The sequence below is a fragment of the Anser anser genome (genome assembly GCF_964211835.1).
Source record: "Anser anser genome assembly, contig: HAP1_SCAFFOLD_572, whole genome shotgun sequence".
NCBI lineage: Eukaryota > Metazoa > Chordata > Aves > Anseriformes > Anatidae > Anser > Anser anser.
Genome location: NW_028153733.1, coordinates 1 through 25653, shown reverse-complemented (window position 1 = coordinate 25653; position 25653 = coordinate 1). Strand labels below are relative to the sequence as shown.

General features: G+C 65.6%; 2 protein-coding genes across 2 annotated transcripts; one reads left to right on the top strand and one right to left on the bottom strand.

Moving 5' to 3' along the window:
* The first annotated feature begins 1422 nt into the window (after positions 1-1422).
* On the top strand, positions 1423-9468 carry NKPD1 (NTPase KAP family P-loop domain containing 1). The gene is made up of 5 exons (XM_083853834.1): positions 1423-1654; positions 3687-3837; positions 4375-4506; positions 4598-6207; positions 7085-9468. The coding sequence occupies exons 1-5, from the start codon at positions 1634-1636 to the stop codon at positions 7178-7180; spliced, it is 2010 nt and encodes a 669-aa protein (XP_083709960.1). The 5' UTR covers positions 1423-1633; the 3' UTR covers positions 7181-9468.
* PPP1R37 (protein phosphatase 1 regulatory subunit 37) lies at positions 8534-25598 on the bottom strand. Its single transcript, XM_083853833.1, has 13 exons — positions 25261-25598; positions 21576-21673; positions 21059-21104; positions 19923-20023; positions 17188-17307; positions 14815-14965; positions 14189-14344; positions 12612-12724; positions 12298-12439; positions 11983-12149; positions 10687-11572; positions 10195-10282; positions 8534-9814 (listed from the first exon to the last, which is right to left on the bottom strand). Exons 1-12 carry the CDS (start codon positions 25475-25477, stop codon positions 10200-10202), a joined length of 2280 nt encoding a protein of 759 aa, XP_083709959.1. The 5' UTR covers positions 25478-25598; the 3' UTR covers positions 8534-9814; positions 10195-10199.
* Positions 25599-25653: the final 55 nt, after the last annotated feature.

The following is a 25653-nucleotide window of genomic DNA, read 5'->3' as shown; positions in this document are numbered from 1 at the left end:
TCCCCTCAACCCCTGGGCCCTGCACCTGCAGGGTCTGACCCTGTCCCCATCCCAATCCCAATCCCATCCCCGCCCCAATCCCACCCCATCCTATCCCAATCCCAATCCCATCCCCACCCCAATCCGATCCCAATCCCATCACGTTCCATCCTATCTCAATCTCAGTCCCAATCCCATACCCATCCGATCTCAATCTCAATCTAAATCTCAATCTCAGTTCCAATCCCATCCCATCCAATCCCAATCCCACCCCATTCCCATCCCATCCCAATACATCCCCATCCCCATCCCCACCTCCACCCCAATCCCATCCCCATCCCACCCCAATCCCCATCCCCATCCCATCCCATCCCATCCCATCCCATCCCCACCCCAATCCCATCCCAATCCCAATCTCAATCCCATCCCATCCCATCCTATCCTCAGTCCCAGCCTATCTCAATCCCAATCCCATCCCATACCCATCCCAATACAGTCCCAATCCCAATCCTATCCCCATCCCCATCCCAATCCCAGTACCAATACCAATCCAATCCCAATCCCAATATCAATCCCAACCCCAATCCCATCCACATCCCCACCCCCATCCCAATCCCACCCCAACCCCCATCCCACCCTCATCCATTCCCTACCCCAAGCCCATCCCCATCCCCAATCCCATCCTCACCCCATCCCATCCCAATCCCAATCCCAACCCCAATCCCATCCCCATCCCCGTCCCATCCCCATCCCATCCCCTCCCCATCCCCAATCCCAATCCCCATCCCCATCCCATCCCATCCGATCCCATCCCATCCCCACCCCAATCCCATCCCAATCCCAATCCCATCCCATCCCATCCTATCCTCAGTCCCAGTCCCAGCCTATCTCAATCCCAATCCCATCCCATCCCCATCCCAATACAGTCCCAATCCCAATCCCATCCCCATCCCAATCCCAGTACCAATACCAATCCAATCCCAATCCCAATATCAATACCAATACCAATCCCATCCCCATCCCCAGCCCCATCCCAATCCCAATCCCACCCCAACCCCCATCCCACACTCATCCATTCCCTACCCAAGACCATCCCCATCCCCAATCCCATCCTCACCCCATCCCAATCCCAATCCCAATCCCAACCCCAATCCCATCCCCATCCCCGTCCCATCCCCATCCCATCCCCTCCCCATCCCCAATCCCCATCCCATCCCCATCCCATCCCAATCCCAATCCCAACCCCCATCCCCACCCCATCCCCATTCCATCCCAATACCAACCCCATCCCCGTCCCATCCCCATCCCCATCCCCTCCCCATCCCCAATCCCAATCCCAATCCCAATCCCAATCCCATCCCATCCCCACCCCAACCCCCCTCCGTTCCCTGCCCCAATCCCAATCCCACCCCAACCCCAGTCCCGCCCCCGGCCCGGCCCGGTCCCGGTGGGGCGCGGGCCGCATCCTGAGGCGTGGTGCTGGGCCCTGACTCAGGGCCACCGGCGCAGCCAGAATTTCTGCCCCGGCCACGCTCCCGCGGCCGCCTCCGTCACCGTCACCGCGCCGGGGCCGCGGGCGGGGCCGGGACCGGACCCCATAAATGCGGGGGCGGCCGCGGGGTGGGGGGACAAATGTGGCCGGAGGGAGCCCGGGATGGAGCCGGAGGGGCCAGCGGTGAGACCAGGCCCGGGGGGACGGGACGGGGACGGGGACAGGGACCAGGACAGGGACAGGGACTGGGACTGGGACTGGGACAGGGATGGGGAAAAGGACAGGGACAGGGACAGGGACAGGGACAGGGACTGGGACTGGGACTGGGACTGGGATGGGGAAAAGGACAGGGACAGGGACAGGGACAGGGACTGGGACTGGGACTGGGACTGGGACTGGGATGGGGAAAAGGACAGGGACAGGGACTGGGACTGGGACTGGGACTGGGACTGGGATGGGGAAAAGGACAGGGACAGGGACAGGGACAGGGACTGGGACTGGGACTGGGACTGGGATGGGGAAAAGGACAGGGACAGGGACAGGGACTGGGACTGGGACTGGGACTGGGATGGGGAAAAGGACAGGGACAGGGACTGGGACTGGGACAGGGACTGGGACAGGGACTGGGGAATAGGGGTTAGGATGGGGATGGGGACAGGGATAGAGCTGGGGACAAGGACAGTGACAAGGACAGGGACAGAGGTGGAGATGGGGACGGGGACGGGGATGGGGATGGGGACAGGGACAGTGGGGATTAGGAACTGGGGTGGGGATGGGGACAGGGAGAGGGACAGGGACAGGGTTGGGGACAGGGATAAGGAAAGGGACAGGGACAGGGTGGAGATGGGGGTGGGGACAGGGATTGGGGATTAGGATGGGGATGGGGACAGGGATGAGGATGGGGACAGGGATTGGGATGGGGATGGGGATACAGGGATGGGGACAGGGACAGGGACAAGGACGGGGACAGGGACGGGGATTGGGATGGGGATGGGGATACAGGGATGGGGACAGGGACAGGGGATTGGGATGGGGATGGGGATACAGGGATGGGGACAGGGACAGGGACAAGGACGGGGACAGGGACGGGGATTGGGGAATGGGATGGGGACAAGATGGGGATGGGGACTGGGATGGGGAGAGGGATTAGGAATTAGGATGGGAGGGGAGGGGAGGGGAGGGGATGGGATGGGGATGGGGACGAGGACGGGGTGTTATGGGGTGTCTGTGCTGGCCAGTGGTCCCCGGTGTCCCCAGTACAGGCTGTCCCAATGTCCCCAGTGTCTGCTTTCCCGTGGCCACCCCTGTTCCCAGTACAGGCTGGGCTGTGGTCACTGCTGTCCCCAGTATAGGCTGGTCAGTAGTGCCCCCAGTTCCAGTATCCCCAGTCTAGCCTGGCCACAGCCACCAATGTCCCCAATTAAGGCATTCCCAGTGTCCCCAGTTCAGCCTGTCCCAGTGTCCCCAGCGCTCCCAGTCCAGGCTGCCTCGTGCTCCCCAGTGTCCCCAGCGCCAGCTATGGCACAGCCCCCAGTACCCAGCAGGCCAGTCCCCATCACCCCACCCCAGCCTATCCCAGTCCATCCCAGTCCATCCCAGTCTGCCCTCACACCTCCCAGTCCCCCCCCCCCCAGCCCCTCCCATTGTCCCCACTGGGGTGCCCAGGAGGGGACGTGGGGGTCCCTGAGGACGGGGGCTTTGTGCTGAGCACCCGAAACCGCCTCAAAGCTGCCCAGCATCAGGCAGCATTGTCCCCATGTCCCCATATCCCTGTGTCCCCATGTCCCCATATCCCTGTGTCCCCATGTCCCCATATCCCTGTGTCCCCAATGTCCCCGTGTCCCCGTGTCCCCACGTCCCCATGACCCCGTGTCCCCTGTCCCCATGTCCCTGTGGCCCTGTGTCCTCATGTCCCGTCCTCCATGTCCCCATCTCCCCATGTCCCCCCTTGCCCCCAATGTCCCCATGTCCCCTTGTCCCCATGTCCCCCAATGTCCCCCTGTCCCCATGTCCCCATATCCCTGTGTCCTCATGTCCCCATGTCCCCAACCCCCATATTCCCCGTGCCCATGCATCCCCCTGGCCCCACGTCCCACCGTATTCCCCTGTCCCCTTGTCCCTGTCCCCTATCCCCCTGCTCCCATGCCCCCCGTCCCCCTGCCACCCGTCCCTGTCCCCCCGTGTCCCCCTGCCACCCGTCCCTCTCTGCTCCCAGGGGTGCTGCTCGCCCACGGGCTCGTGCGACGAGAGCCGGGCCTGCCTGGGCTGCGACGAAGGCTGCCGTGGTGAGGGGTGCCACAGCGGGGGGCACCCCTGCGCCCTCTGGGACAGCGACGTCGTGGAGGGGGAGGCTACGGAGCACGAAGGTAGGGGGCACCTGGTGGGGGTCCTCCTCTACAGCCCATAATGTCCTGCGTATCCCATCCCCATCCCATCTCCATCCCCATCTCATCCCATTCCATCATATCCCAATCCCCATCCCAATCCCCATCCCCACCCCATTCCCAATCCCATCCCAATCCCATCGCATCCCATCCCAACCCCATCCCTATCCCATCCACTCCCAATCCCCATCCCCATCCCATCCCATCCCCATCCCCATCCCATCCCCATCCCCATCCCCATCCCATCCCATCCCATCCCATCCCATCCCAATCCCCATCCCATCCCCATCCCCATCCCCATCCCATCCCCATCCCATCCCCATCCCATCCCATCCCATCCCAATCCCCATCCCCATCTCCATCCCAATCCCATCCCATCCCATCCCATCCCATCCCAATCCCCATCTCCATCCCAATCCCCATCCCCATCCCCATCCCATCCCAATCCCCATCTCCGTCCCAATCCCACCCCATCCCCACCCCGATCCCACCCCCTCGTGTCCCCCCCCCGTCCCCCAGGGACGCTGACGGAGGACGACGTTTACTGCCGCTGCCTCTCGCGGACGCTCTGCCACACGGCCACCCCCGTCACCGTCGGCTTCTACGCGCCCTGCAGCCACCGCCTCTACTCGCTGCTGGACAAGGTCACCGGTGCGTGTGGGTCCCCAACCTCCCCCCCCCCACCCCCTCCCCCGGCCTTTTTGGGGTCCCCGGTGTCGCGGTGACCCCGTCCCCGTCCCAGGCTTCATGCGGGAGGAGGCGGCGCGGCGCGAGGAGCGGGAGCTGCAGCGGGGCCAGGCGAAGCCGCGCAGCGCCGAGGGCTGGGGGCTGCTGCTGCTCCTCTGGTACCTGGCCTTCTACAAGCCCGTCATCACCGAGCTGCACCTGCGGAGGAAGAACATCGGCTTCATCTTCATCCGCTTCAGCGCCTGGCAGTACGCCGGCTGCGACAAGCTCTGGGCCGGGCTGGTCACCACCCTCTGCTCCAGCGTCCGGCACCACTTCGGGGCCCTGCCCCTCAGCGTCTACCACGTGATGGGCGCCCGGCCCCGCTTCGCCTCGGGCTTCAGCCAGAAGGAGTGGGTGCTGAAGCGGGACGCCTGCCTGAAGCTCTGGGGGCTGCTGGTGGTGCTGGGCGCGGGGCTGGGGGTGCTGCTGGCGGCGCTGCTGGTGCCCGGCCTGAAGGAGCACCGGGCGCTGAAGGTGGTGGGCAGCACCGTCACCTCGCTCTCGGGCTCCGGGCTGGTGCTGGGCGCCCTGTCGGTGCTGAAGAACCTGCTGGTGAGCGAGAAGCAGAAGATCGAGCGGCTGACCAACAGCGAGAAGTTCACCAGCCAGCTGGGCTTCATGAGCAAGGTGCGCGGCGAGGTGGAGGTGCTCATCGGCTTCCTGACCTTCATGGAGATCTTCGAGCGCCGGCGGCTGCGCGTGGTGCTGGAGATCACCAGCCTGGACCTCTGCTACCCGGAGAAGGTGGCCGGCGTCCTCAACGCCATGAACACGCTGCTCTCCGACGCCAACGCCCCCTTCATCTTCGTCCTGGCCGTCGACCCCAGCGTCATCGTGCCCTGCCTGGAGCAGACGGGCTGCATGAAGGGCCTGGCCGACAACGGCTACCTCTACCTCAGCCGGACGGTGACGCTGCCCTTCTCCATCCCGCGCATGGGCTCGCGCTCGCGGCTGCAGTGCCTGGAGGCGGCGGTGCAGACGCGCGAGGACCTGATGTACCGCGTCATCACCGGCAACGTGGAGCGGCGGCGGCGCGCCAAGGGCCGGGCGGCGGCGGCGCCGCGGCGCGAGGTGGCGGAGGAGGAGGCCGTGCGCTGCATCCACGAGGCCTTCCGCTGCCTCCACGACGGCGCCGACCTCCTGGCCCGCTACCTCCCGTCCAACGGCGCCCAGCTGCGCCGCATCGTCAACACCGTCCCCGTCACCCTCCGGCTGCTGCTGCACCGCGGCGGCCGCCCCCGGGGCCCCGCGCCCCGCGCCGCCGCCGCCTGGGTGGTGCTGGCCGACCGGTGGCCGTGCCGCCTGAGCTGGGTGCTGCAGTGCCTGGAGGACGCGTGGCAGGCGCGGCCGCCCCCCGGCTTCGAGGAGCGCTCGCTCTGGGACGTCTTCCGGCAGCACCTGGCCGAGCTCTGCGCCCTGCGGCAGCCCCTGCACAACGCCCTCGGGCTGGACGAGGACCCCGAGCTCTTCGAGGCCTTCCTGGCCCGCGACTTCCCCTTCACCGCCCGCGACGCCCGCGCCCTGCTCCCCGTCACCGTCAACCTGGACCACTCCATCCGGCACAAGATGGGGCTCCTGCGCGGCCTCGACCGCCTGGCCAAGGAGGCCGCCGCCGCCGCCAAGGTGTCCCGCGGCGTGCAGTGTCCCCAGCCCAAGTGACGGCGGGGACGGGGACGGGACGCGGGGACGGGGACAGGGAGCGCGGGCCCTCGGTCCCCGAGGGGGCGCGGAGCCGGGTGGCAGCAGGGCGGCCCCCGTCCCCGCGAGCGGCGGCAGGAGGGTGCCCGCGAGCTGGTGTCTGGGGCGGTTTGGGGCCGGGGTGGGGGTGGGATGGGGATGGGGTGGGGACGGGGTGGGGACAGGGGGAGGATGGGGACGGGGAGAGGATGGGGACGGGGAGAGGATGGGGACAGGGAGAGGATGGGGACGGGGACAGGATGGGGACAGGGGGAGGATGGGGACAGGGGGAGGATGGGGACGGGGACAGGATGGGGACAGGACAGGGATTAGATGGGAAAGGGACAGGACAGGGACAGGAACGAGGTTGGGGACAGGGACAAGGATGGGGACAAGGATTAGGTGGGACGGGGACAGGGAGAGGATGAGAATGGGGACAGGACGGGGACAGACAGGAATGAGGCTGGGGACAGGGGCAAGGATGGGGACAGGGATGAGGTCAGGGACTGAGACAGGACGGGGACAGGATGGGGACAGGATGGGGACAGGAATTGTCCCTGTCCCTGTCCCCAAGGGCCACAGTAGGGGCTGAAACCAGCACCAGGAACCTGCTGAGGGGACGGCACTGGGAAGGGTCCAGGGGAAACTGGGAGGGACTGGGATGGACCAGAGGGGGCCAGGAGGTCACGGCCACCTGGGGCCCCAAAAAGGAGCACCCCAGGACGGCTGCGGAGCCTTTGTGGGGACGAATCCCCCCCCAGTCCCTCCCGGGGGAGACTCTGCCACCCACGGGAGGGGGGGTCATGGGTGCAACCCCCCCCAGGGACCCTTCCTGCTGCCGATGGCCGAAGCGGGAGCCACCGAGGAAAAGCCGCCCCGAGGGACGCGGCGGCTGCAGGGCACGGAGGCGATGCCCTAATAAAGCAGTGAACCCACCCGCTCCGTGTCTCGACCTAAAAATCATTTTTTTGGGGGTCCCGAGCCCCCCCACCCCCGGGTGCTCAAAAAGCCAAGGGGGGGTGGTGGGGATGGGGAAGAGCCTGCGCCGAGGCAACGGGGAAAGCCTTGAGTTATGGCAGGGCGCCACAAAAATAAAAAAACCAAATCGTGGTAAAATGCAGCCGGTGAGCTCCAGGCCAGGCGGAGCGGGGACCGGCCCCAAAGAGTCGCCCTAAAGGACAAGTGGTGACGTTGGTGCCGGTCCCGATTCCCTGGGAAATCAGCCCAAAGCGGTGCCGAGCCGCTGATGTTGGTGCTGGTCCTGATTCCCCAGGAAATCAGCCCAAAGCGGTGCCGAGCCGCTGATGTCGGTGCCGGTCCCGATTCCCTGGGAAATCAGCCCAAAGCGGTGCCGAGCTGCTGACATTGCTGCCGGTCCCGATTCCCTGGGAAATCAGCCCAAAGCGGTGCCGAGCCGCTGATGTTGGTGCTGATCCCAATTCCCTGGGAAATCAGCCCAAAGCGGTGCTGAGCCGCTGACGTTGGTGCCGGTCCCGATTCCCCGGGAAATCAGCCCAAAGTGGTGCCAAGTTGCTGACGTTGGTGCCAGTCCCAATTCCCTGGGAAATCAGCCCAAAGCGGTGCCGAGCTGCTGACATTGCTGCCGGTCCCGATTCCCTGGGAAATCAGCCCAAAGCAGTGCCGAGCTGCTGACATTGCTGCCGGTCCCGATTTCCTGGGAAATCAGCCCAAAGTGGTGCTGAGCCGCTGACGGTGCCAGTCCCAATTCCTTGGGAAATCAGCCCAAAGCGGTGCCGAGCCGCTGATGTCGGTGCCGGTCCCAATTCCCTGGGAAATCAGCCCAAAGCGGTGCCGAGCCGCTGATGTCGGTGCCGGTCCCAATTCCCTGGGAAATCAGCCCAAAGCGGTGCCGAGCTGCTGACATTGGTGCCAGTCCCAATTCCCTGGGAAATCAGCCCAAAGCGGTGCCGAGCCGCTGATGTTGGTGCCAGTCCCAATTCCCTGGGAAATCAGCCCAAAGCGGTGCCGAGCCGCTGATGTCGGCGCCGGTCCCGATTCCTTGGGAAATCAGCCCAAAGCGGTGCCGAGCTGCTGATGTTGGTGCCAGTCCCAATTCCCTGGGAAATCAGCCCAAAGCGGTGCCGAGCCGCTCTGCTCCCCGCCGGGACACGGGAAAGCGACAAGGGCAAAGCCCCGGGGTTCGGGCGCGTTTCTCTCCCACCTCGCCCCGTTTCTCCCCCCAAAACCCCCCGAAATTCGGGGATTTCGCCCCGCGGCGGACGCCGCAGGCAGCAGGCGGGAGGCGGGGGGGTGACGAATGCGGTTCTCGTTTAATAGAAAACAGTGTTAACAAAAATACACGACGGAAAGAAACGACCAACGCGAGCCAAGCCCCCGCCGGCCCCCGGACGTAGTGTTACCGCGCAGCTCCCCCGCCCCGGCCCGCGCCCTCGGCTCCCTGATAGATTTATTGCACTTTTCAGAAAAAAAAAATAATAATATATATATATCTATATATATCCAAGCCCCGCGCGTTTCACGCCCCCCCCCGCCGGCCCCTGAGAAAAGCCAGCGCCGCTCCCGGCGCGAGGAGGGCAGGGGCAGGGACGCGGCGGCCCCGCTCCTCTCCCCGCGGCCGCGAGCGGTGCCCGATTTTTGTGTGTTTTCTTTCTTTTTTTTTCTTTTTTTCTTCTTTTTTTTTCTTTTTTTCCCCTTTTTTAATCTTTTTTCCCCCTTTTTTTTCTTTTTTTCCCCTTTTTTTCTTTTTTCCCTCTTTTTTTTCTTTTTTCCCTCTTTTTTTTCTTTTTTCCCCCTTTTTTCTTTTTCCTCTTTTTTTCTTTTTTCCCCCTTTTTTTCTTTTTTCCCCCTTTTTTTCTTTTTTCCCTCTTTTTTTTCTTTTTCCCCCTTTTTTTCTTTTTCCCCCTTTTTTTTCTTTTTTTCCTTTTTTTTCTTTTTTTCTTTTTTTCCTTTTTTTCTTTTTTTCCTTTTTTTTCCTTTTTTTTCTTTTTTTTCCTTTTTTTTCTTTTTTTTCCTTTTTTTTCTTTTTTTTCCTTTTTTTTTCCCCATTTTCCAGCAGAGAGTTTTTTTTTTTTTTCTTTTTTTGCAGGCCAGGAGCAGCTCAGCGAGGTTGCGGGGTTAGCCTAGGAGGAATTCAATCTACATCGTCCTCTAAATCCCCACCCGGTGCTTTGCAGCTCACGATAAATAGATACCGAAACGAAACGAAACGGAAAAAAAAAAGAAAAAGAGGAATTTTAAAATAAATAACCGTTGTGGCTGCGGAGGCAGCCCGTCCTGGGCAGCTCGTCCGGTGGCGCGGGCTCCTCCACGGGCGACGGCGGGGGCGCGTGCGGCGTCCCCCGGCCCTGTAGTGTGCGGCCGGCGCCCCCCCGGCCCCGCTGGGGGCTCCGCTCCGGGGAAGGAGCCGGGAAGAGGGGCCGGGAGGGAGGGGGGCAGCGGCTGCGGGTTGGGGGGGGCGCGCGGGGGGGGGCGGGAAGCGACCCTCGTCCTGGAGCCCGAGGTTCGGGATCGTGCGGAGCGGGGAGAGAACGAAGCGATGCGGACGCCGGGCGCAGCCTCCCGGATGCGGGGTCTGTAAGAGAGGGGGGGGGAGCGGCGCTTTGGGACCCCCCAGCTCCTTTGGGACCCCCCAGCTCCTTTGGGACCCCCAGTTCCTTTGGGACCCCCCGCTCATTTGGGACCCCCAGTTTGTTTGGGACCCCCCAGCTCCTTTGGGACCCCCAGATCATTTGGGACCCCCCAGCTCATTTGTGACCCCCAGCTCCTTTGGGACCCCCCCAGTTTGTTTGGGACCCCCCAGCTCCTTTGGGACCCCCAGCTCCTTTGGGACCCCTCAGCTCCTTTGGGACCCCCCAGCTCATTTGAGACCCCCCAGCTCGTTTGGGACCCCCCAGCTCGCTCCCCCATTTGCTTCGGGGCCGGATCCTGACCCCCCCCGAGCCCCCCCCTCACCTGCGTCACAGCGGCTCCTGCCCGGTGTCCTGGCTGGCCTCGAGGAGCAGCTCCTCCAGTTCCTTCTCGTTCTTGGAGCAGCTCAGCTCTGAAAGCAAACGGCCGCCGGTCCCTCCGCTGCCCCCGCGCCACCTCCGGGGGTGCCCACCCCCATCCCCCCGTGTCCCCCCCCTCCCCAAAACCACATCAAGGGAAGGCGCCGCGCCGCCGAACGCGCCCGGGAGGCTCGGAGCGCGGAGCTTCCCTGCAGCTATCCTTAATTTCGGCGCATCCGCGAGCCTAATTAAACGGCTCCCGAAGCGCTGCCGGGCTCTGAAGGGCAGAGCCACGGCGGGCTCCCGATTCCCACGGGAAAAGCCCCGCAGCGCTGCACCGCCGTGCCCGGGGACGCCGCTGGGGTGATTCGAAGGACCCCGGCGCGGGGAAAGGGCTCCGGACCCCTCCCCGCGCCCCGGGGGGGCGTTTGGGGAACGGGGCCGGGGGCTCTCTTACCGTGCTCGGCCGCGCAGCTCCCCGCTTTCCCATCGCCCTCCGGAGAGACGTCGGGCAGCGCCCGCGCGAAATCCGTCTTCAGCCCGTTGGGGAGGGCGGCGTCGCGGGCCTGGCTCTCGCAGGGCGCGGGGTTGCCGCGCTCCTCGGGGCTCGGCGCCGCGTCCACGCCGGCGGCGGAGGCCGGAGCCGCCCCGTTCGCCCGCGGGTCCCGCAGCGGGGACTCGGAGGCCGGCGTCAGGGGCTCGGCGGGTTCGGCGGCGGGGCCGTCGCCGTCCTCCCGCGGGCGCGCGGTGGCGGCCGCTCGCTCCGGCAGGCTCTCCACGCGCGTCACCACAAAGATTTTATGGCCTCGCCCGGGGCTGGAGACCGAAATCCTCCGCTCGTTCCCCTGGGGGGACGCGGAGGGGCTCCCCGCGGCGGCGGCGTGCTGCGGTGCCTCGGCGTCGCGCCCGGCCCTCGCCTGCTGCGGGGATGCCGCGGCAGCGGCGGCGGCGCCGCCGGCGGAATCGTTTTGTCCCCGCGCTTGGCTCAAGTCCTTCGTCGCCAACCCTGCGTCCTCCTCCTCCTCCTCCTCCTCCTCCGTGTCCGAGTCGGAGTCCGTGGCGCCGTCGCGGTCGTCGCCGTCCTCCGCCGGCTCCGCGTCGCCGTTCTCCGAGGAGACGGGGCCCTCCCCGGCCTCTTCGCCCTCCTCCGGGGTGGAGGCCGCGCTGTCGTCCTCCCCGGGGCCTTCCTCCAGGGCCTCCGTGACGGTGATCTCGGGCATGGAGGCCGACTGCTGCAGCTTCTGCTCCTTCTCCTCCTTCTCTTTGGCCAGGATGAAGTTGCGCTTGCAGCCGTTCTGGATTTCGGCGAGGAGAGCCTTCTGCGTTTCGATGAAACTCTTCACCTGCCGGTTGTGGGGGGGGGGGGGAGAGGAAGGGTGGGTGAGCGGAGAAGCGGGAGCTGGAAGCGTTCCTCCAGCAGCAGCCCGGGGACGCCCGCGAGCTCTCCGGCCACCCGGGGTGACGACGAGCCGTGGGAAGAGCGAGAACCAACCCTGCTCGAGCAGGGCCCCGCAGCAGCGATGGGCAGACTCAAAGCCAGAGCCCCCCGGGCTTACAGCGTCGAGGCCACGAAGCTTCCCGAGCAGGAGGCCACGCCGACGCCTTAACCGGGCTTTTTTCCCCCCCTCTTTTCTTCAGGACCAGCCTTTCCCCACGAAACACCCAAACCGCCCCAAAATCGAGCTCCCGGGGCGGGTTTCTCCTCGAAGCCATCGCCGTTTCCGTCTCGGAGGCCGAAGGGCCGGGGACTTACGGACTCCTTCTTGGGCTCCCGGTCCAGGTCGAGGCGCAGCAGCGAGTGGTTGACCTTGAGGGCCAGCGACAGCGCCATGAGGCCGCCCGTTTTGATCTCGTTCTCCCGCAGGTCGAGGCGCAGCAGCCGCGGGCTCTCCGCGATGAATTCCGCCACCGCCACGGCGCCTGCGGGGGGACGCGGCGGCCGCCGGTGAGGCGAGGACGCCCCGGGGGCAGGGTCGCCTCCGCCGGACCCCCAAAAAAAGGCAGTTTTTTTGGGGGGGGGGGGTGGGCAGACCGAGGCGTCCTCCACGAAAAGGGGGGGGCGGCCCACCTTCGCAGGTCAGCTTGGTGGAGGCCAAGCCGAGGCGCAGGACGGAGCGGTTCCCGATGAGGCCGTTCTTCAGGTTGCGGACGCCCTCGTTGCCGATGGGGTTGTGGCCCAGGTTCAGGGTCTCCAGGCTCTGGGCGTGAGGCTGCGGGGTGAAAAGAGGCTCCAGCTGGGTCCGCCCCGAAGCCCAGCGAGGAGCCGGAGCACGGGGGAGGAAAGGGACAGGGGGGGGAGGCACGGCGAGGCGGTGGGACGGAGGCAACGGGGACAGGGGAAGGGGGATGAAGGCGAGGAAGCCTCCGGCCGGGCGCGCTCACCAGCGTCATCCCCAGGTACGCCATGCCCGAGTGAGTCAGCTGGTTGTTCCACAGCACCAGGGTGACCAGCCCTTTGCGCTGCTCCTTCAGCCCCTCGCAGATGTACGCCAAGCCTGGAGGAACGGCAGCGGGCGGTGAGGATTTGGGGGCTTCCCGGGGTGGCCTTTCCCCCCCCCCCCCAAATCGCACCGCCCCGACATGAGGGGGTTTCATCGGAGCTTCGCCGGCTTTGCTCTTTCGCTCGACGGGGTCTGGGAGACCCCCGGGGGGGGGGGGGGGGGAAACGTGGCTTAAATCAGCCGCTGTGCAGGGCGGGACACGGGCACGGGGGGGGATTTGCGCCCCCACGTCCCGGGAAGGGGGGGGGCTCGGCGTGGGCAGCGCTTCCGAACCCCGCCGAGCCTCGGGCCGGGCAAAACGCGCGGCGGGTGCACGGCAAACGCACAGGCAGGCACTTAACGTCTCGGTGTACACGCTAAATCAGGGCTAGCCTCTGAAATGGGGGGGAAAAAACCTCACGGGATGGAGCTTGGAGGGCGCGGCGCCCGAGCAGGGGGCTGGGATTTGCCCCCCCGTGCCCGCACGGGGCCGGGAGAGAAGCGCAGGAAGAGGCAGCCCACGGGACGATGAGTAAGGCTGCCTGGCCTGATTCCGCCCGGGCCGAGGGCCGGTGCCGCTTCCAGTTGCTGTAAACATATTTATTTTGATAAGCGCGTCGAATCCCCGGGCAAACAACGCCGCAGGAGCCCGCGGCAACACCTCGCGGGTGACGCCGGACACGTAGAGGGCCCAGCGCCGCTCGCGATTATTCAGTGCCCAGAGACGCACGAGCCGTGCCAGCTGACCTGCGAGGCGGGCAAATTAATATTTGCACCTTAGGGTGGGACCCGTCCGGAAGCACGGGCGTCCGCACCAGCACCGGCCGCGTCCGACCCAGGCACGCCGGGCTGCCTCCGTGCCCACGAGGGCCACGCGCGGCGCCCGGGGCGGCAATCGCGCCGCCGGCTGCTCCGCCGGGAGGTGCCCACACCTAGAATTAGCTGGTGTCGGAGCCCGGGGTGGGAGCGTTTCGCAAGGCCTGTTTCCCTATCAGATCTGGCCTCCCCGTTGGTCCGCGGTGAGTGGGACGGAGAGGAGAAAAACCAGCCGGGAGCTGGAGGAAAACCAGCCGGGAGGCCTGAGCAGCCTCGCGCGCCGCCGGGTTTTGAGCCTTGCCAAAGGTTTAAGCTGCTCAGCGCCCTGCCTTGGGGGGGGGGGATTCGGCAGGATTAAGTTTGGGGTGAAATCGGGGGGAATCGGGGAAGGGCAGGCAGAGGGCAGAGAGCTCTCCCCCGTGCGGCTGCGGCTCAGGACCCTTGGCACGAGGGGACGCCACCTTGGCGTCTCCGTTCGCTTCGGTTCACCCCGAAAAGCCGCCACGAAGCGCCCGAAGGGCCGCAGCTTGGTGAGGAACCGGGCAGGGAAGGGAAATCCTCTCCTCTTCCCTCCCCCAGGCCTCAACCCGGGAGTTTTTCCCCTCCTCCTCACGCGCGGCCGGATCGCCCGAGCGGCTCCGCGGCGGTGGGAGGGGGCCTGACCTGAGTCGAGGATGTGGTTGTTCCTCAGGTCGAGGATCTGGATGTAGCAGTTGAACTTGAGGAGGTTGCCGAGCTGCGCCGAGTCCTGCAGCCCGTTCAGCTTGTTGTCGGCCAGGTACAGCTCGCGCAGGTTCATGTTCATCTTCAGCGCCGTGGCTGGACGGCAGAAAACAGCGAGGGCTCGCGCTTAGCAGGCTAAAAGCACTCGCGCTCGTTTTATCCCCCCCCACACCCCCCCAAAAAAAAAAAAGACCGCAGGCAAGAGGCGAGAGGCGCTCGGACCCCGTGCAGCTGAGCGAGGGCTGAAGACAAAAAGTTTAAAATTTCTCCCCCCCCCCCGGCGCGTTTCGGCCTCGTGCGCTCGGCTTTCGGAGGGGGTCGGCGCCAGCAGCACGTGCGCTCGCGCTCGTTTCCCCAGCCGGGCCGCCCTAACGAGCAATTAAAGCCCAGAAACGTTTTTCCCTGCCATCACGCCGCCTCCGTCCGTCCGTCAGCTTAAGCCCGGTGACTGACTCCTAATTCATCAGCTTAACGACGGGGCCGCCCAGCGCCCAACGGCCTCCGCCCTTTCCACCCCCCCCATGGCGGGGTGCCCAGGGGGGGGTTTTGGGGTATCCGCCACTCACCCAGCAGCATGAGGGGGCGCCCCGAGAGGCTGGCGTTCTCCAGGTGCAGCACCACCAGGCTGCTGCTGATGCGCAGGGCGCGGGCCACGAAGGGGGCCGAGTGGTCCAGCAGGGGCGTGTTGCGGGCGTCCAGGTACTGCAGGCAGTTCGTCTGCGGGGAGAAGAAAGGGGGGGGCCGGGGGGGGGGTTCAGCGCACGCACGGCACCCTTGGAAGCACCCCGCGAAAGGGTCGCGGTCCCCAGGGCTGTTGGGGTAAGGAGGGGGCGGCGGCACGGCGGCGAGCTGCCCCGATAAGGGCCCACGGGCCCCGAATGGTGTTTTTGGGGCGCCCCGCGGGCCGCAGATAAGGGGCGAGGAGCCAGAAGGGAGCACCCCGATAAGCCGGCACGGCGCCGCCAGGGATCCCGCCGGGCACGGGACCTGCGGCCAGGCCCGATTCCGGCACCGCCACCCCAGCGGCCCCTCTATCGATCGTTTCTGGCTGCGCGCCTGTCGCTTTTATGGCTTTTTTTAGGGCTTTTTGCCTCCGCACGCCCCTCCGCGTGGCCACGAGCTGCCCAGGGGCTGAGCCCACCCCCCCGGAGCTCCACTGGCTGCTTTACAGACAAAAGCAGCGGGAGAGGAGCTGGGGGGGGGGAGTCTTGCCACCAGCTTCCCATGAGGAGCTTCATTCCCTTCCTAACCTCCCCCAGACGCCCCGAGCCGCTCGCACCCCGGGCAGCACCCGGCTCCCAAAAGGTTTGGGCAGGATTGGGCCCTGCGCGCGCCCCGAGGGGATGCTGCCGGGACCGGCTCCTGCGGCGGGCCCCCAAACCAAAGCCGTGAAACGTCCCGAAACGGCCCCGTGCCCCGACGGGCGGGCTGGGATCCCGCTGCTGCCGTGTGTCGGAGGGTGGCCGTGCGCCGCGCCACGAGCCCGGCAGCCCCCGCTCCGCCCCGTGCAACGCGGGGGCTCGCCGAGCGGATCCGGGTGCTGAGCAGTTGCTGAGCTCAGCGCCAGCCCCGCTGCAAGGATAACGGGTGCCCGGGTCCGGAGGCCGACGCCGCGAGCACGCACCGAAGGACGGCCCGCGGGGCTCTGCGCTTTCAAGGTCTCGGCGCTCGGCACCAAAACGCTCGCAAATCGGCGTCCTAGCTCCGCGGGACAGCCCCGCGCCGTGTTTTTAAGCCGGGGAAGGACGTGCCAGGACCGTTCCTGTCGGTGCCACGCTTCCTCCCCGCGCTGGCACGGAGCAAAAGGCCCAGAACCGCCCCGCGGCACGGCGCTGCTCGCTGGCGTGGCACGGGGCCCGCTGAGCACCCGGATCGAAATGACCGGCGGTAACGGGGCGAAAAAGAGCCCCCGGCTCCGTGCGGGGGCAGCTTTGAGCAGCCGGGGAGCGACAGCCCTGCCGAGCACGGCGGGCACGTGGCTGATGGACGCCGTGTACCCGGGGAGGCCACAAGAACGCCCGAGCTCGGGGATTTGATGACCTCTGTCTGCCTGGAGGTGAAAGACGGACCCGCAACAGGGAAACTGGAAGGTGGGAGAAGAGGAAATCAGGAGAAGCTCCACCTTCGGCGGCTGGAAGCGTGCGCAGACAGAGCAGCGCCTCTGTTTGGAGGACACCACGCGTGGCGATAGAGTTCTGCGTGCTAAATTTCAGAGCCGCGCTCCGAGTGCCGCAGGGGGCCAGGGCAGGGGGTCGGGGGTCTCCCCCTCCTCAAAGGACAAACCTGGACAAAGCTGGTGCGTGGGTTTACAAAAACTAGCTCGTATTTGGGGGAGGCCATGGCTGTTTTCCATACGGGGAACTCCTGGATTTGACGGGGGAAACTTTTGGGTTTGACGGGGGGACCTTTGGGTTTGATGGGGGAACTTTGGGGTTTGACGGGGGAACTTTTGGATTTGATGGGGGAAAATTTTGGATTTGATGGGGGAACCTTTTGGATTTGATGGGGGAACCTTTTGGATTTGATGGGGGAACCTTTTGGATTTGACGGGGGACCTTTGGGATTTGATGGGGGGACCTTTGGGGTTTGATGGGGGAACCTTTTGGGTTTGACGGGGGGACCTTTGGGGTTTGACGGGGGGACCTTTGGGGTTTGACGGGGGGACCTTCTGGATTTGAGGGGGGGACCTTCTCGATTTGAGGGGGGGACCTTCTGGATTTGAGGGGGGAACCTTTTGGGTTTGATGGGGAACTTTTGGGTTTGACAAAACCTTTTTGGAATTCAGCTCTTCCTAGAGGGCGGAACGACCACCTGCATGCTCTGGCCACTGACATTTTGCTTGGAGCCAGCCCCTAACCATGGGTACAGCCCCGTGGGCAGCCCCCGGTGTTTTCCGCGTTTAAAATGTGCGCCAACACCGGCAGGGAGCGAGCACGAACCTTCCTCATCATGTGCGCGGCCGCCTGCCAGCCCCGCGTGCCGATGTGCTTGTTGAAGGAGATGTTGAGGTGCGTGGCCGACTCGTAGTACTCGATCATGTCGAACAGCGCCGAGGCGCCCTGCAAAACGAAGGCACAAGAAAAGCGGCGTTAAAAGGGGATAAAAGGTTAAAATAAATATATGATTTGTGGCCAGGCCTCCTCCTCTCAGGCGGGAGGGACGCGCGGAGCATCGCTGCGGCCGTGCTCGGAACACCCAGTGCTGCACCCTGTCTTTTGTCCCTGTTTTTCTCTTTTTCCCCTCCTATTTTGCAAACCCGAGCGCTGCCGGAAAGTGGCAGGGACGGCAAAGCTGCCTTCAGGCAGAAACGTTGGCGCAGGCACCTTGGAGCAAGGGGCCGTGGGGTTTCGCAGGGCACAATCGCTCCTGTTGGTTTGGAGAAGGGGAAAAGGAGGCTTGGAAAAGGAGGCTTGGAGGAAAAGGGGGAAAGGAGGCCTGGAGGACGAGGCCTGGAGGACGAGGCCTGGAGGACGAGGCCTGGAGGACGAGGCGTAAAAGAGGTCTGGAGAAGGGGTAAAGGTGGTTTTGCTGCGCTGGGGCACAAGCAGCTCGGTTTGAGCCGTCCCGTCTCCTCCAGCCGCCTCCCACACGTAACCTTTGGGGCTTTAAGTCCCGAATCGCTCTCGCAGATGAGGTCGGGGATCCCCCGCAGGCAGCCGAGGCCACCGCGTCCCCCCAAGGGGGGAAACAAACTCCTGCTGGGGGCTCTCTGCAGACCTGCTGCCCCGGGGGCAGAAGGCAAGGCTTTGGGTTGTGTCGCCGGAGGCCGTCGGGCGTTCTCGACCCCGCGAGGTTCACCCTGGGGGGGCGGGAAGAAGTCGGGTTTCCTCGGAGCTCCTCGCTCTTCGGGCTGCGGGGGGATTCAGCGACGCGGGGGTTTGAAGCCCAGGGGGGATTCAGCCCCCGTCCTGGCCCCCTCGGCACCAGGAGGGGAAGGAAGCGCGGCCGGAGCAAGGCACCGAGGACACCCAGGCCCCTGAGCGCGTGCTCCCGGGGACACGGGGAAACGTTTTCCCGGGAGATTTGATCCCACGGACGTTCCCCGCGGGGTTACCCAGGCACGACGCTGCCACTTGCAGGGCGATTTCTGGGCAATCCCAGCAAAAACGCACAAAAGCCGGGGCCCGTAGCCAGGGCTAGGAGCGAAAGGGCTGGGCAGAGCAGGACCCGCGCCCGTCAAGCGTCCGGAGCTCCCCGCAGCAGCGGCGGGGGGGCCAATTTGCTTAATCACATAACGAGCACCTTCGGGCGAGAGACGAGCCGAAACGTGCACTGGGCAGAGCCACGAAGCGCTCGCTGCGAGGCTTCCAGCAAAAAAAAAAGCACGCGGAGAGACCTGGAGGACTGGCAAACGGCAGCACGGGGCGCAGGCAGAGAACAGGTCCTCGGGGAAGAGCAGGGCTTCGCGCGGCGGGAAGCGACGAGGGGAATCCGGGCGCGCTCGTCGGCCGCCGGCTGAGTCAGGGGCCGGCGTGCCGCGGCACGGGGCCGGCTGACGCGGCGTGAATCAGCCCTTTTGGTACGGGGACGAGCGCGGTTCTGTCCCCGAACGAGCTCCCGGTGAGGGCTGGGCTCCCAAACCTCCCTCCCACACCATAGCTGAGGTGGAATTCATCTTCTCCCGCAGCGGGGTTAGGAGGAGCGCGCGGCGGGGAGGAGGCCGGGGAGGGTCCGGGCTCGCTTGGGCGAATAAAAGGAAGGAAATTTTGGGGGGAGGGAGCTGGGAGCGGGGCCCGAATCCGGCCCCACGCAGGCACCCGTGGGTGCTGCCACAATGGAAAGGCGCAAAACCCCCGCCGGTGCTCCCAGAGGCGCGGGATGAGCTCGGGGCACCCTGCGGGATCCCGGTCCCAGGTAACGAGGCCGGGCGGGAGGCGCAGCGCCGGCTGGCAGCCCCAGGGGGCCCCCGGCTCATCACCCGGGCTGCGCCCCGCTTGGGGACAGCTCCGTCCCCCCAAAAACGGCCTCCTCCTGCCCCACGGGGCGCGTCACGGGGGGCCCAGAGCGCGGGCGCAGCGCCGGGATCGGTGGGAAACCGATGCCGAGCGCAGCCGCAGCCGCGATTTCCCCCCTTAACTTCTCACGGGGCCTTGCTGATGAGTGGGGGGGGAAAAAAAGGGGGGAAAAAGGGGAAAAAAAAAGCACCAAGGGGACGCGGCAGCGCAGCTGTGGAGGCGGGGGTGGGATGGGGAAGGACGGCACGGGGAGGACACGAAGCGGGGGGACGCTCCAGAGCCGGCAGGGGGACGGGGACGGGGTGGGGAAACCAAACTTTGATTTAGGGTTAAAAAAAAAAAAAAAGCGGGGAAACTTTGATTTAGGGAAAAAAAACGACAGGGCACAGGGAGCCACGGGTCCGAGGGGAGCGGGGCAGGCAGGGGACAGGCAGCCGGGGACACACCGGGCCCCGTGACGGGTTCTGCTCTGCTTTATTCGATACCCACAGCGGCGGAGCAGCTCTGACAGCCACAGGGATGCAGCGAGCCGTGCCCCAAAAAAAAGGCTTTTTAACCGTTTCCTCGGGTTTTAAACCCGGAGTGCCCAAATGGTCGGGTTTGGAGCAGCAAACGCTGCACGCACAGGGCCAAACGAGGGCGCGGACACGAAGGGGAAGGGGACGGGGCGCCCCACAAAGATGGGAGCCCAGAAGGTGCCGGAAACCCCGGCCACTTACGTCTTCATCCAGGCTCGTTTGCTCCAAGTCAACAATTTTGAACTGGACCCGCTTGAAAATTTCCTCCAGGGCCTCGCAGGCCTTGTAATCCAGCTTCTCCCCTGGGGCAGGAAAACAAAGCGAGGTGGGTTTGGAGCTGTCGGCGCGCGCACAAAGGCAGATTTCTCCTCCCCGTGCCCAGAGCCGCCCCCCCCCCAAACTCCCCCTCCCCAAAATCCAGCTGGGGGGGGAAATTCCGAGCCCGCCGTCAGAGCCGCTGCGCCCGTGTGGGAATTCGTTCGTCTTCGCCTCCCGTCCCGGGGCAGGCTCCAGCACCAGGCAAGGTGGAAATCCACCCAAAAAAACAGCACGGGAGCTCCCCCCCCCCCCAGCCAAGAGCCACCGGGACGCCGTTTTTTCACCCAAACCGGGATTTCTGCGGCTGTTTTCCCAACGAGCCGGCCCCTCGCCCGCTTCAGCCCCTCCCTCACCGCTCCCCGATTCGTTTTGCCATACGAAAGCACCACGAGGCCAAGGCTAAATCCCGCAAACCCGATTCTTCCCCCTTCGGGTTTAGGGAAGTGAAGGTCCGAGCTGCCCCCAGGACGTTTTTCCGAGACCCGGGGCTTTTTATTTGCTTATTTCCCCCGTTTCTCGGCGGACGCTCTGGAAAATCGTGGCTGGCTTCCTTCGGCTGGTGATACACGTCCCCGGAGGACACTGCTTTACCCCAAACCCTTTCCCCCTGCGCAGAGGCGAGCAGGAGAGGCTGAGGGCGCTTGGCGCGGTGCGTTAAGGGCGCATTTACGCCTCGTAACGGGGCCCCCACGTCCCTCGGGGGCTTCTCAGAACCGGCGGAGGAAGAGCCTCGCCCAAGGGTGCTAGGACCGGCCGCAGGGGGGGGGAAAGGGGGGCAGCGGGGGGCTCAACGAGGGACCCGAAGCGAGCGTTCGTCCCCTGGGGAGCAGAGCCCGGCCTCCTGCTGGCCCCGAGCCCCCGGGGGAGGTGTTTTGGGGGAAGGACGAGCCGGTGCCTCCCCCTGCTCCGATTGCGGGAGCCCCGGCCGGGAGCACGGCTCCAGCTGGCCCCCAAAAACCCGCCGATGTTGCCCAAAACGCAGCAAAATTCATTCCCCCGGTGGCGTCTGAGGGGCTCACCTTTCAGATCCAGGCAATCTATCCTGGGGGCCAGATCCTTGAATTCCTGGAAAAAGACAGAGCGGCGTTTCGGACACAGGGAGGGAGGGAGGGAGGGAGGGGAATTCCTGCACCGGAACGAGGAGAGAACGCAGAAAATGGGGCAAATCCCGACGCTAAGAGGAGCTAAATCTTTAAAACGCCGCGTCGGAGGAGCGAGGTTTGAAGCGGGCCTCGGATTCACGCTACGTGCCCGGGGCAAAGCCCGGGTCAGCCCCGCTCTCCCTGCAGGCACGGGCACGTTTTCCACCTCCGTAACATCCGAGGGCCAAACCGCTGGGAGAACGAGCCCTTCGGCTCGGCGTCGAGGGCAAATTAAGCAAAAATATTCTGCTAATTAGGCTCCCGCGCTGGGTGGCGCTCCGCGGGGGCGGCTTCGCCCGGCCAGAAGCCCTTCGCGGGATTAAACCGGGGGGGGGGGGTTTGTGGCCAACCCACCGAATCCTCGGCGAGGGGCAGGGCCCCGTGGGTCCCCTACCTGGATCTGCTTCAGCAGCTTGGGGATCTGCTTGCAGTTGAGCTTCTGGCAGGCTTGCTTGTAGGCGCTCACGATCTCGTCCACCGTCACGTTCTGGGCTGGAAAAGAGGGAAGAGGATTCCCGTTAGGGCGCGGGGCGATTCGGGCGGCCCCTCCCGCTCGCCCCCCCCCCCAGATTCCTTGGTTTTTTTTTTTTGGGGTTGCTCGTGCTGGGTTTTCACCCCAAAAACGTTCAGCGGAGGTGCGGCTGCCTCGATGGGGGCACCCAAAGCTTCTCCGGGCGGCCCCGTCCGGGTCTCACCGCGCTCAACACAACCGGTTTCTGCCTCCCAGCCGACCCAAACCTCTCCTTTTTCGGCCTAAAACCCTCGGCCCCGAGCCTGCTCGGCTGCAGGCTGCGCAAGCCCAGCTCTCGGCAGGCTTCTGGCTCCGTTTTGCCCTTTTCAGCCCCTTTTCCCGACCCCTTTTCCCCTCCCCAAGCCACGGCAGCGAGGTTTTCAGGCGGCGAACACCCACGGCACCAAGCAGCAAAGGCCTGCGCACGCCCCGCGGCGCCTCTCGGCCATGCAGGACCTAAAACCAGCTTTCTTGCCCCAAAACCTCGGCTGCTTTTTTTTTTTTTTAACCCCCGGGGGCTGAAAACCAAACTGCTCGCGCAGGAGGGCTGCTTCAGCGGGCAGAGCGCGCACGACACCGAAAGCGAAACCCCCCCAAACGTGCACAAAACCCCAAAAATGCGCACAACCCCCCCAAATGCGCACAAAACCCCCAAAAATGTGCACAAAACCCCCAAAAATGTGCACAACCCCCCCCAAAAGGCGCACAAAACCCCCAAAAGGCGCACAAAACCCCGCAAAATGCGCACAAAACCCCGCAAAATGCGCACAAAACCCCGCAAAATGCGCACAAAACCTCCCCAAATGCGCACAAAACCCCCCAAAATGTGCACAACCCCCCCCCAGACGCGCACAAAACCCCCAAAAGGCGCACAAAACCCCCCCAAACGCCCACAAAACCCCCAAAAAGGCGCACAAAACCCCCCAAAAGGCGCACGAAACCTCCCCAAATGCACACAAAACCCCCTAAAACACGCACAAAACCTCCCCAAAAATGTGCACAAAATCCCCAAACGCGCACAAAACCCCCCCAAATGCGCACAACCCCCCCCCAGACGCCACCAGGTTCCTCCCGGGCCCTGCTTTGAGCACCCCGAGCTGCGGCTGGGGGCTCGCTCCGAGGCCGCCGTGTCCCCCCCAAATTATTTATTTCTCTCGGCAGAGCCCAAGGGGGGGGGGATCCCGGGGCCCTGCGTGTGTTTTCCCGGGGTTTTGTGCGGCGGCGGCGCCGTGAAACGATCAGGATTTAGGAAACACCCAGCACCGGCAGCTCTTCGGGCTTTTGGCTCCCCCTGCGCCCCAAAAAACATCGAATAAAAGGAGAAAAGGAGACGGGGGAGCTCAGGAAACCGCAGCCCCCCCCGTGCTCCCGGTTAGCGGGGGGGGGGTTTCTTCTGGCAACGCCGACCCCGTCGGCGCTGCCCGTTCCGTACCGCCGCTAATCCGGCGGCGCAGAGCAGCTCCCTAATTAATCTCCTCGTTACCGAGCGGCGGATTAGGGTCGGGAGAGCAACGCGGGCGTTTCCCCAACCCCGAGGATCCCGGATCCGAACCCGCGCCGTGCCGGCCGAGCCAAAGCAAACGAAGCCAAGCAAACGAGGCGAAGCAAACGAGGCGTTACTCATTAACGCGCTCGTTAGCCGCCAGCTGCAAGGCCCCGAAGCGGGCGCAGAATCCGGCCCCTGCTCCCCGGGGGAGGAGGCTCCCTTCGGCCCCGAGCCCGGCGAGGTGGAAGCAGAGAGATCCGTAACCGAGCCCGGCGCTGAAACGAGAGCCCGGGGATAACGAATTAAAGGAGGGAGGAAGCGACGCGGGTCAGTAAAAAGGCGGCGGAGAAAGGAGGCAGCGAGGGCTGAGCGCCGCGCGGGGGCTTCGTGGAGGCTCCTGCGGGGCCGAGCGCCCCGAAAATCGCCGGTCCTGGTGCTGGGGGGGGGCTAAAAATAAGGAGAGAAACGTTAAAACCCAGCGGGGTGATCGCGGCCGGGAGGCCAACGAGGCGACGAAAACGAAGCTCGGCGCGAAAAAGCTGGGTGGAAAACTAAAAAGCAGCGCAGCGGCAGGGTGGCTGGAGGTGAAGTCACCGAATCGCCCTTTCCGGCACCGATTTGGCCTCGGGGAGAAGCTTTTGCCCCCCCCCAAAACCGCGGGATTTCAGCGCTGGGATGAGACGGAGCCGTCCCCCTCTTCCTCCTCCTGGAATCCGCCGGGGTTTTTGGGGTCCCCCCCAGGCCCAGGCTGCCCAAAGCCCACCCAGCCCGGCCGCGGGCAGCGCCGGGGAGGGGGCGCCTGCGCCAGGACCCCCCCCCAGCTTTCCCGGAGGCCCCTTCGGGCTCTGGGGGGGCCGCAGCGAGGTCCCCCCGCAGCCCCCCCCAGCCTCCGGCCCGTTTCCGTCGGGATTTCCACCCCCAGGTCCTTCCCCGAACCCGTTTTCACCCCCCCCGGTCTGTGCCCACCGGGGGGTCGCCCCCCCTCCAGGGGCAGGACCTCGCGGTGGCCTCGTTGAGCTGCGGGAGCTTCGGCCCGGTACCGGCACCGGGGTTTGGGCCCTCGGGGTGCCCACGGAGCTGGGGGCTGGTGGGGGAACCGGGGCTGTTTCTCCCCTCCGGTTCCCAGTCCCCACAACTCAACCCCCGGGGCCAGTTCCTGGTCCCGCTGCTCAACCCCGGGGCCGTTCCCCCTCCGGTTCCCGGTCCCTGCTGCTTAACCCCCGGAGCCATCTCCCCTCCGATTCCCCGTCCCCACAACCCAACCCCCGGGGCCGGTTCCCGGTACCCACCACTGAGCCCCGGGGCTGTTTTCCCTCCGGTTCCCGGTCCCAACAACTCAACCCCTGGAACCGTTTCCCGGTCCCACTGCTCAACCCCGAGGCCATCTCCCCACCGGTTCCCGGTGCCCACCACTCAATCCCTGGGGCCGTTTCCCCAGGTCTTACTGGTCTTACTGCCCAACCCCGGGTCCGTTCCCCCTCCGCTTCCCGGTCCCTGCTGCTTGACCCCCGGGGCCGTCTCCCCTCCGGTTCCCGGTGCCCACCGCTCAACCCCGGGGCCGTTTCCCCTCCGGTTCCCGGTGCCCACCGCTCACCCCCGGGACCGTTTCCCGGTCCTGCTGCTGAACCCCAGAGCCATTCCCCCTCCGGTTCCCGGTCCCTGCTGCTTAACCCCCGGAGCCATCTCCCCTCCGGATCCTGGTCCACACAGCTCAATCCCCGGGGCCGGTTCCCGGTGCCCACCGCTCACCCCCGGGGCTGTCTCTCCTCCGGTTCCCGGTCCTGCTGCACAACCCCGGAGCCGTTCCCCCTCCGGTTCCCGGTCCCTGTTGCTCGACCCCCGGAGCCATGCCCCCTCCGGTTCCCGGTCCCCACAACCCAGGCCCCGGAGCCATTTCCCGGTCCTGCTGCACAACCCCGGGGCCGTTCCCCCTCCGGTTCCCGGTCCCTGCTGCTTGACCCCCGGAGCCATCTCCCCTCCGATTCCCGGTCCCCACAACCCAACCCCCGGGGCCGGTTCCCGGTGCCCACCGCTCACCCCCGGCCCCGTTTCCCCCCTCCCCCGGTCCCCCGCCGCCGTTACCGTGTCTCCACGGATCCTTGGGCTCCACGGCCCCGGACACGATGTCCTCGTCGGACGGGAACGTCACCCGTTTCGCCCCGTGCCTCAGCCGCCCGTCCTCGGGGCCCGGCGGTCCGGCGGCGGCCGGCTCGGGGCCCGCCTCACCGGGAGCGGCTGGGAGCAGCGGCGGTGGCGGCGGCGGCGGCGGCAGCAGCAGCGGCGCCGGGGCCTCGTCCATGGCGGGGGCCGGGGCTGGGCCTCTCACCGGGGCATGGCCGGGCCGGGCCGGGCCGGAGCCGCCGCCGCGCACCGGAGCGGAGCCGCCGCCGCCCGCCGCTGCCACCGCGGCCTGAGCCCTCAGCGCCGCACTTTCGTCACGGAGCCCGGGGAGGGGGGGGCGGAGAAAAAAAAACC

Coding starts and splice junctions, on each gene's coding strand:
- NKPD1 (XM_083853834.1), top strand. CDS start 1,634: ATGGAGCCGGAGGGGCCAGCG. Junction 1,655..3,686: donor TGGAGCCGGAGGGGCCAGCG/GTGAGACCAGGC, acceptor CTCTGCTCCCAG/GGGTGCTGCTCGCCCACGGG. Junction 6,208..7,084: donor AGGCCGCCGCCGCCGCCAAG/GTGTCCCGCGGC, acceptor AACCCCCCCCAG/GGACCCTTCCTGCTGCCGAT.
- PPP1R37 (XM_083853833.1), bottom strand. CDS start 25,477: ATGGACGAGGCCCCGGCGCCGCTGCTGCTGCCGCCGCCGCCGCCGCCA. Junction 20,024..21,058: donor AGATTGCCTGGATCTGAAAG/GTGAGCCCCTCA, acceptor TTCCTGCCCCAG/GGGAGAAGCTGGATTACAAG. Junction 10,283..10,686: donor GAGCTGCGCGGCCGAGCACG/GTAAGAGAGCCC, acceptor GTTTGCTTTCAG/AGCTGAGCTGCTCCAAGAAC.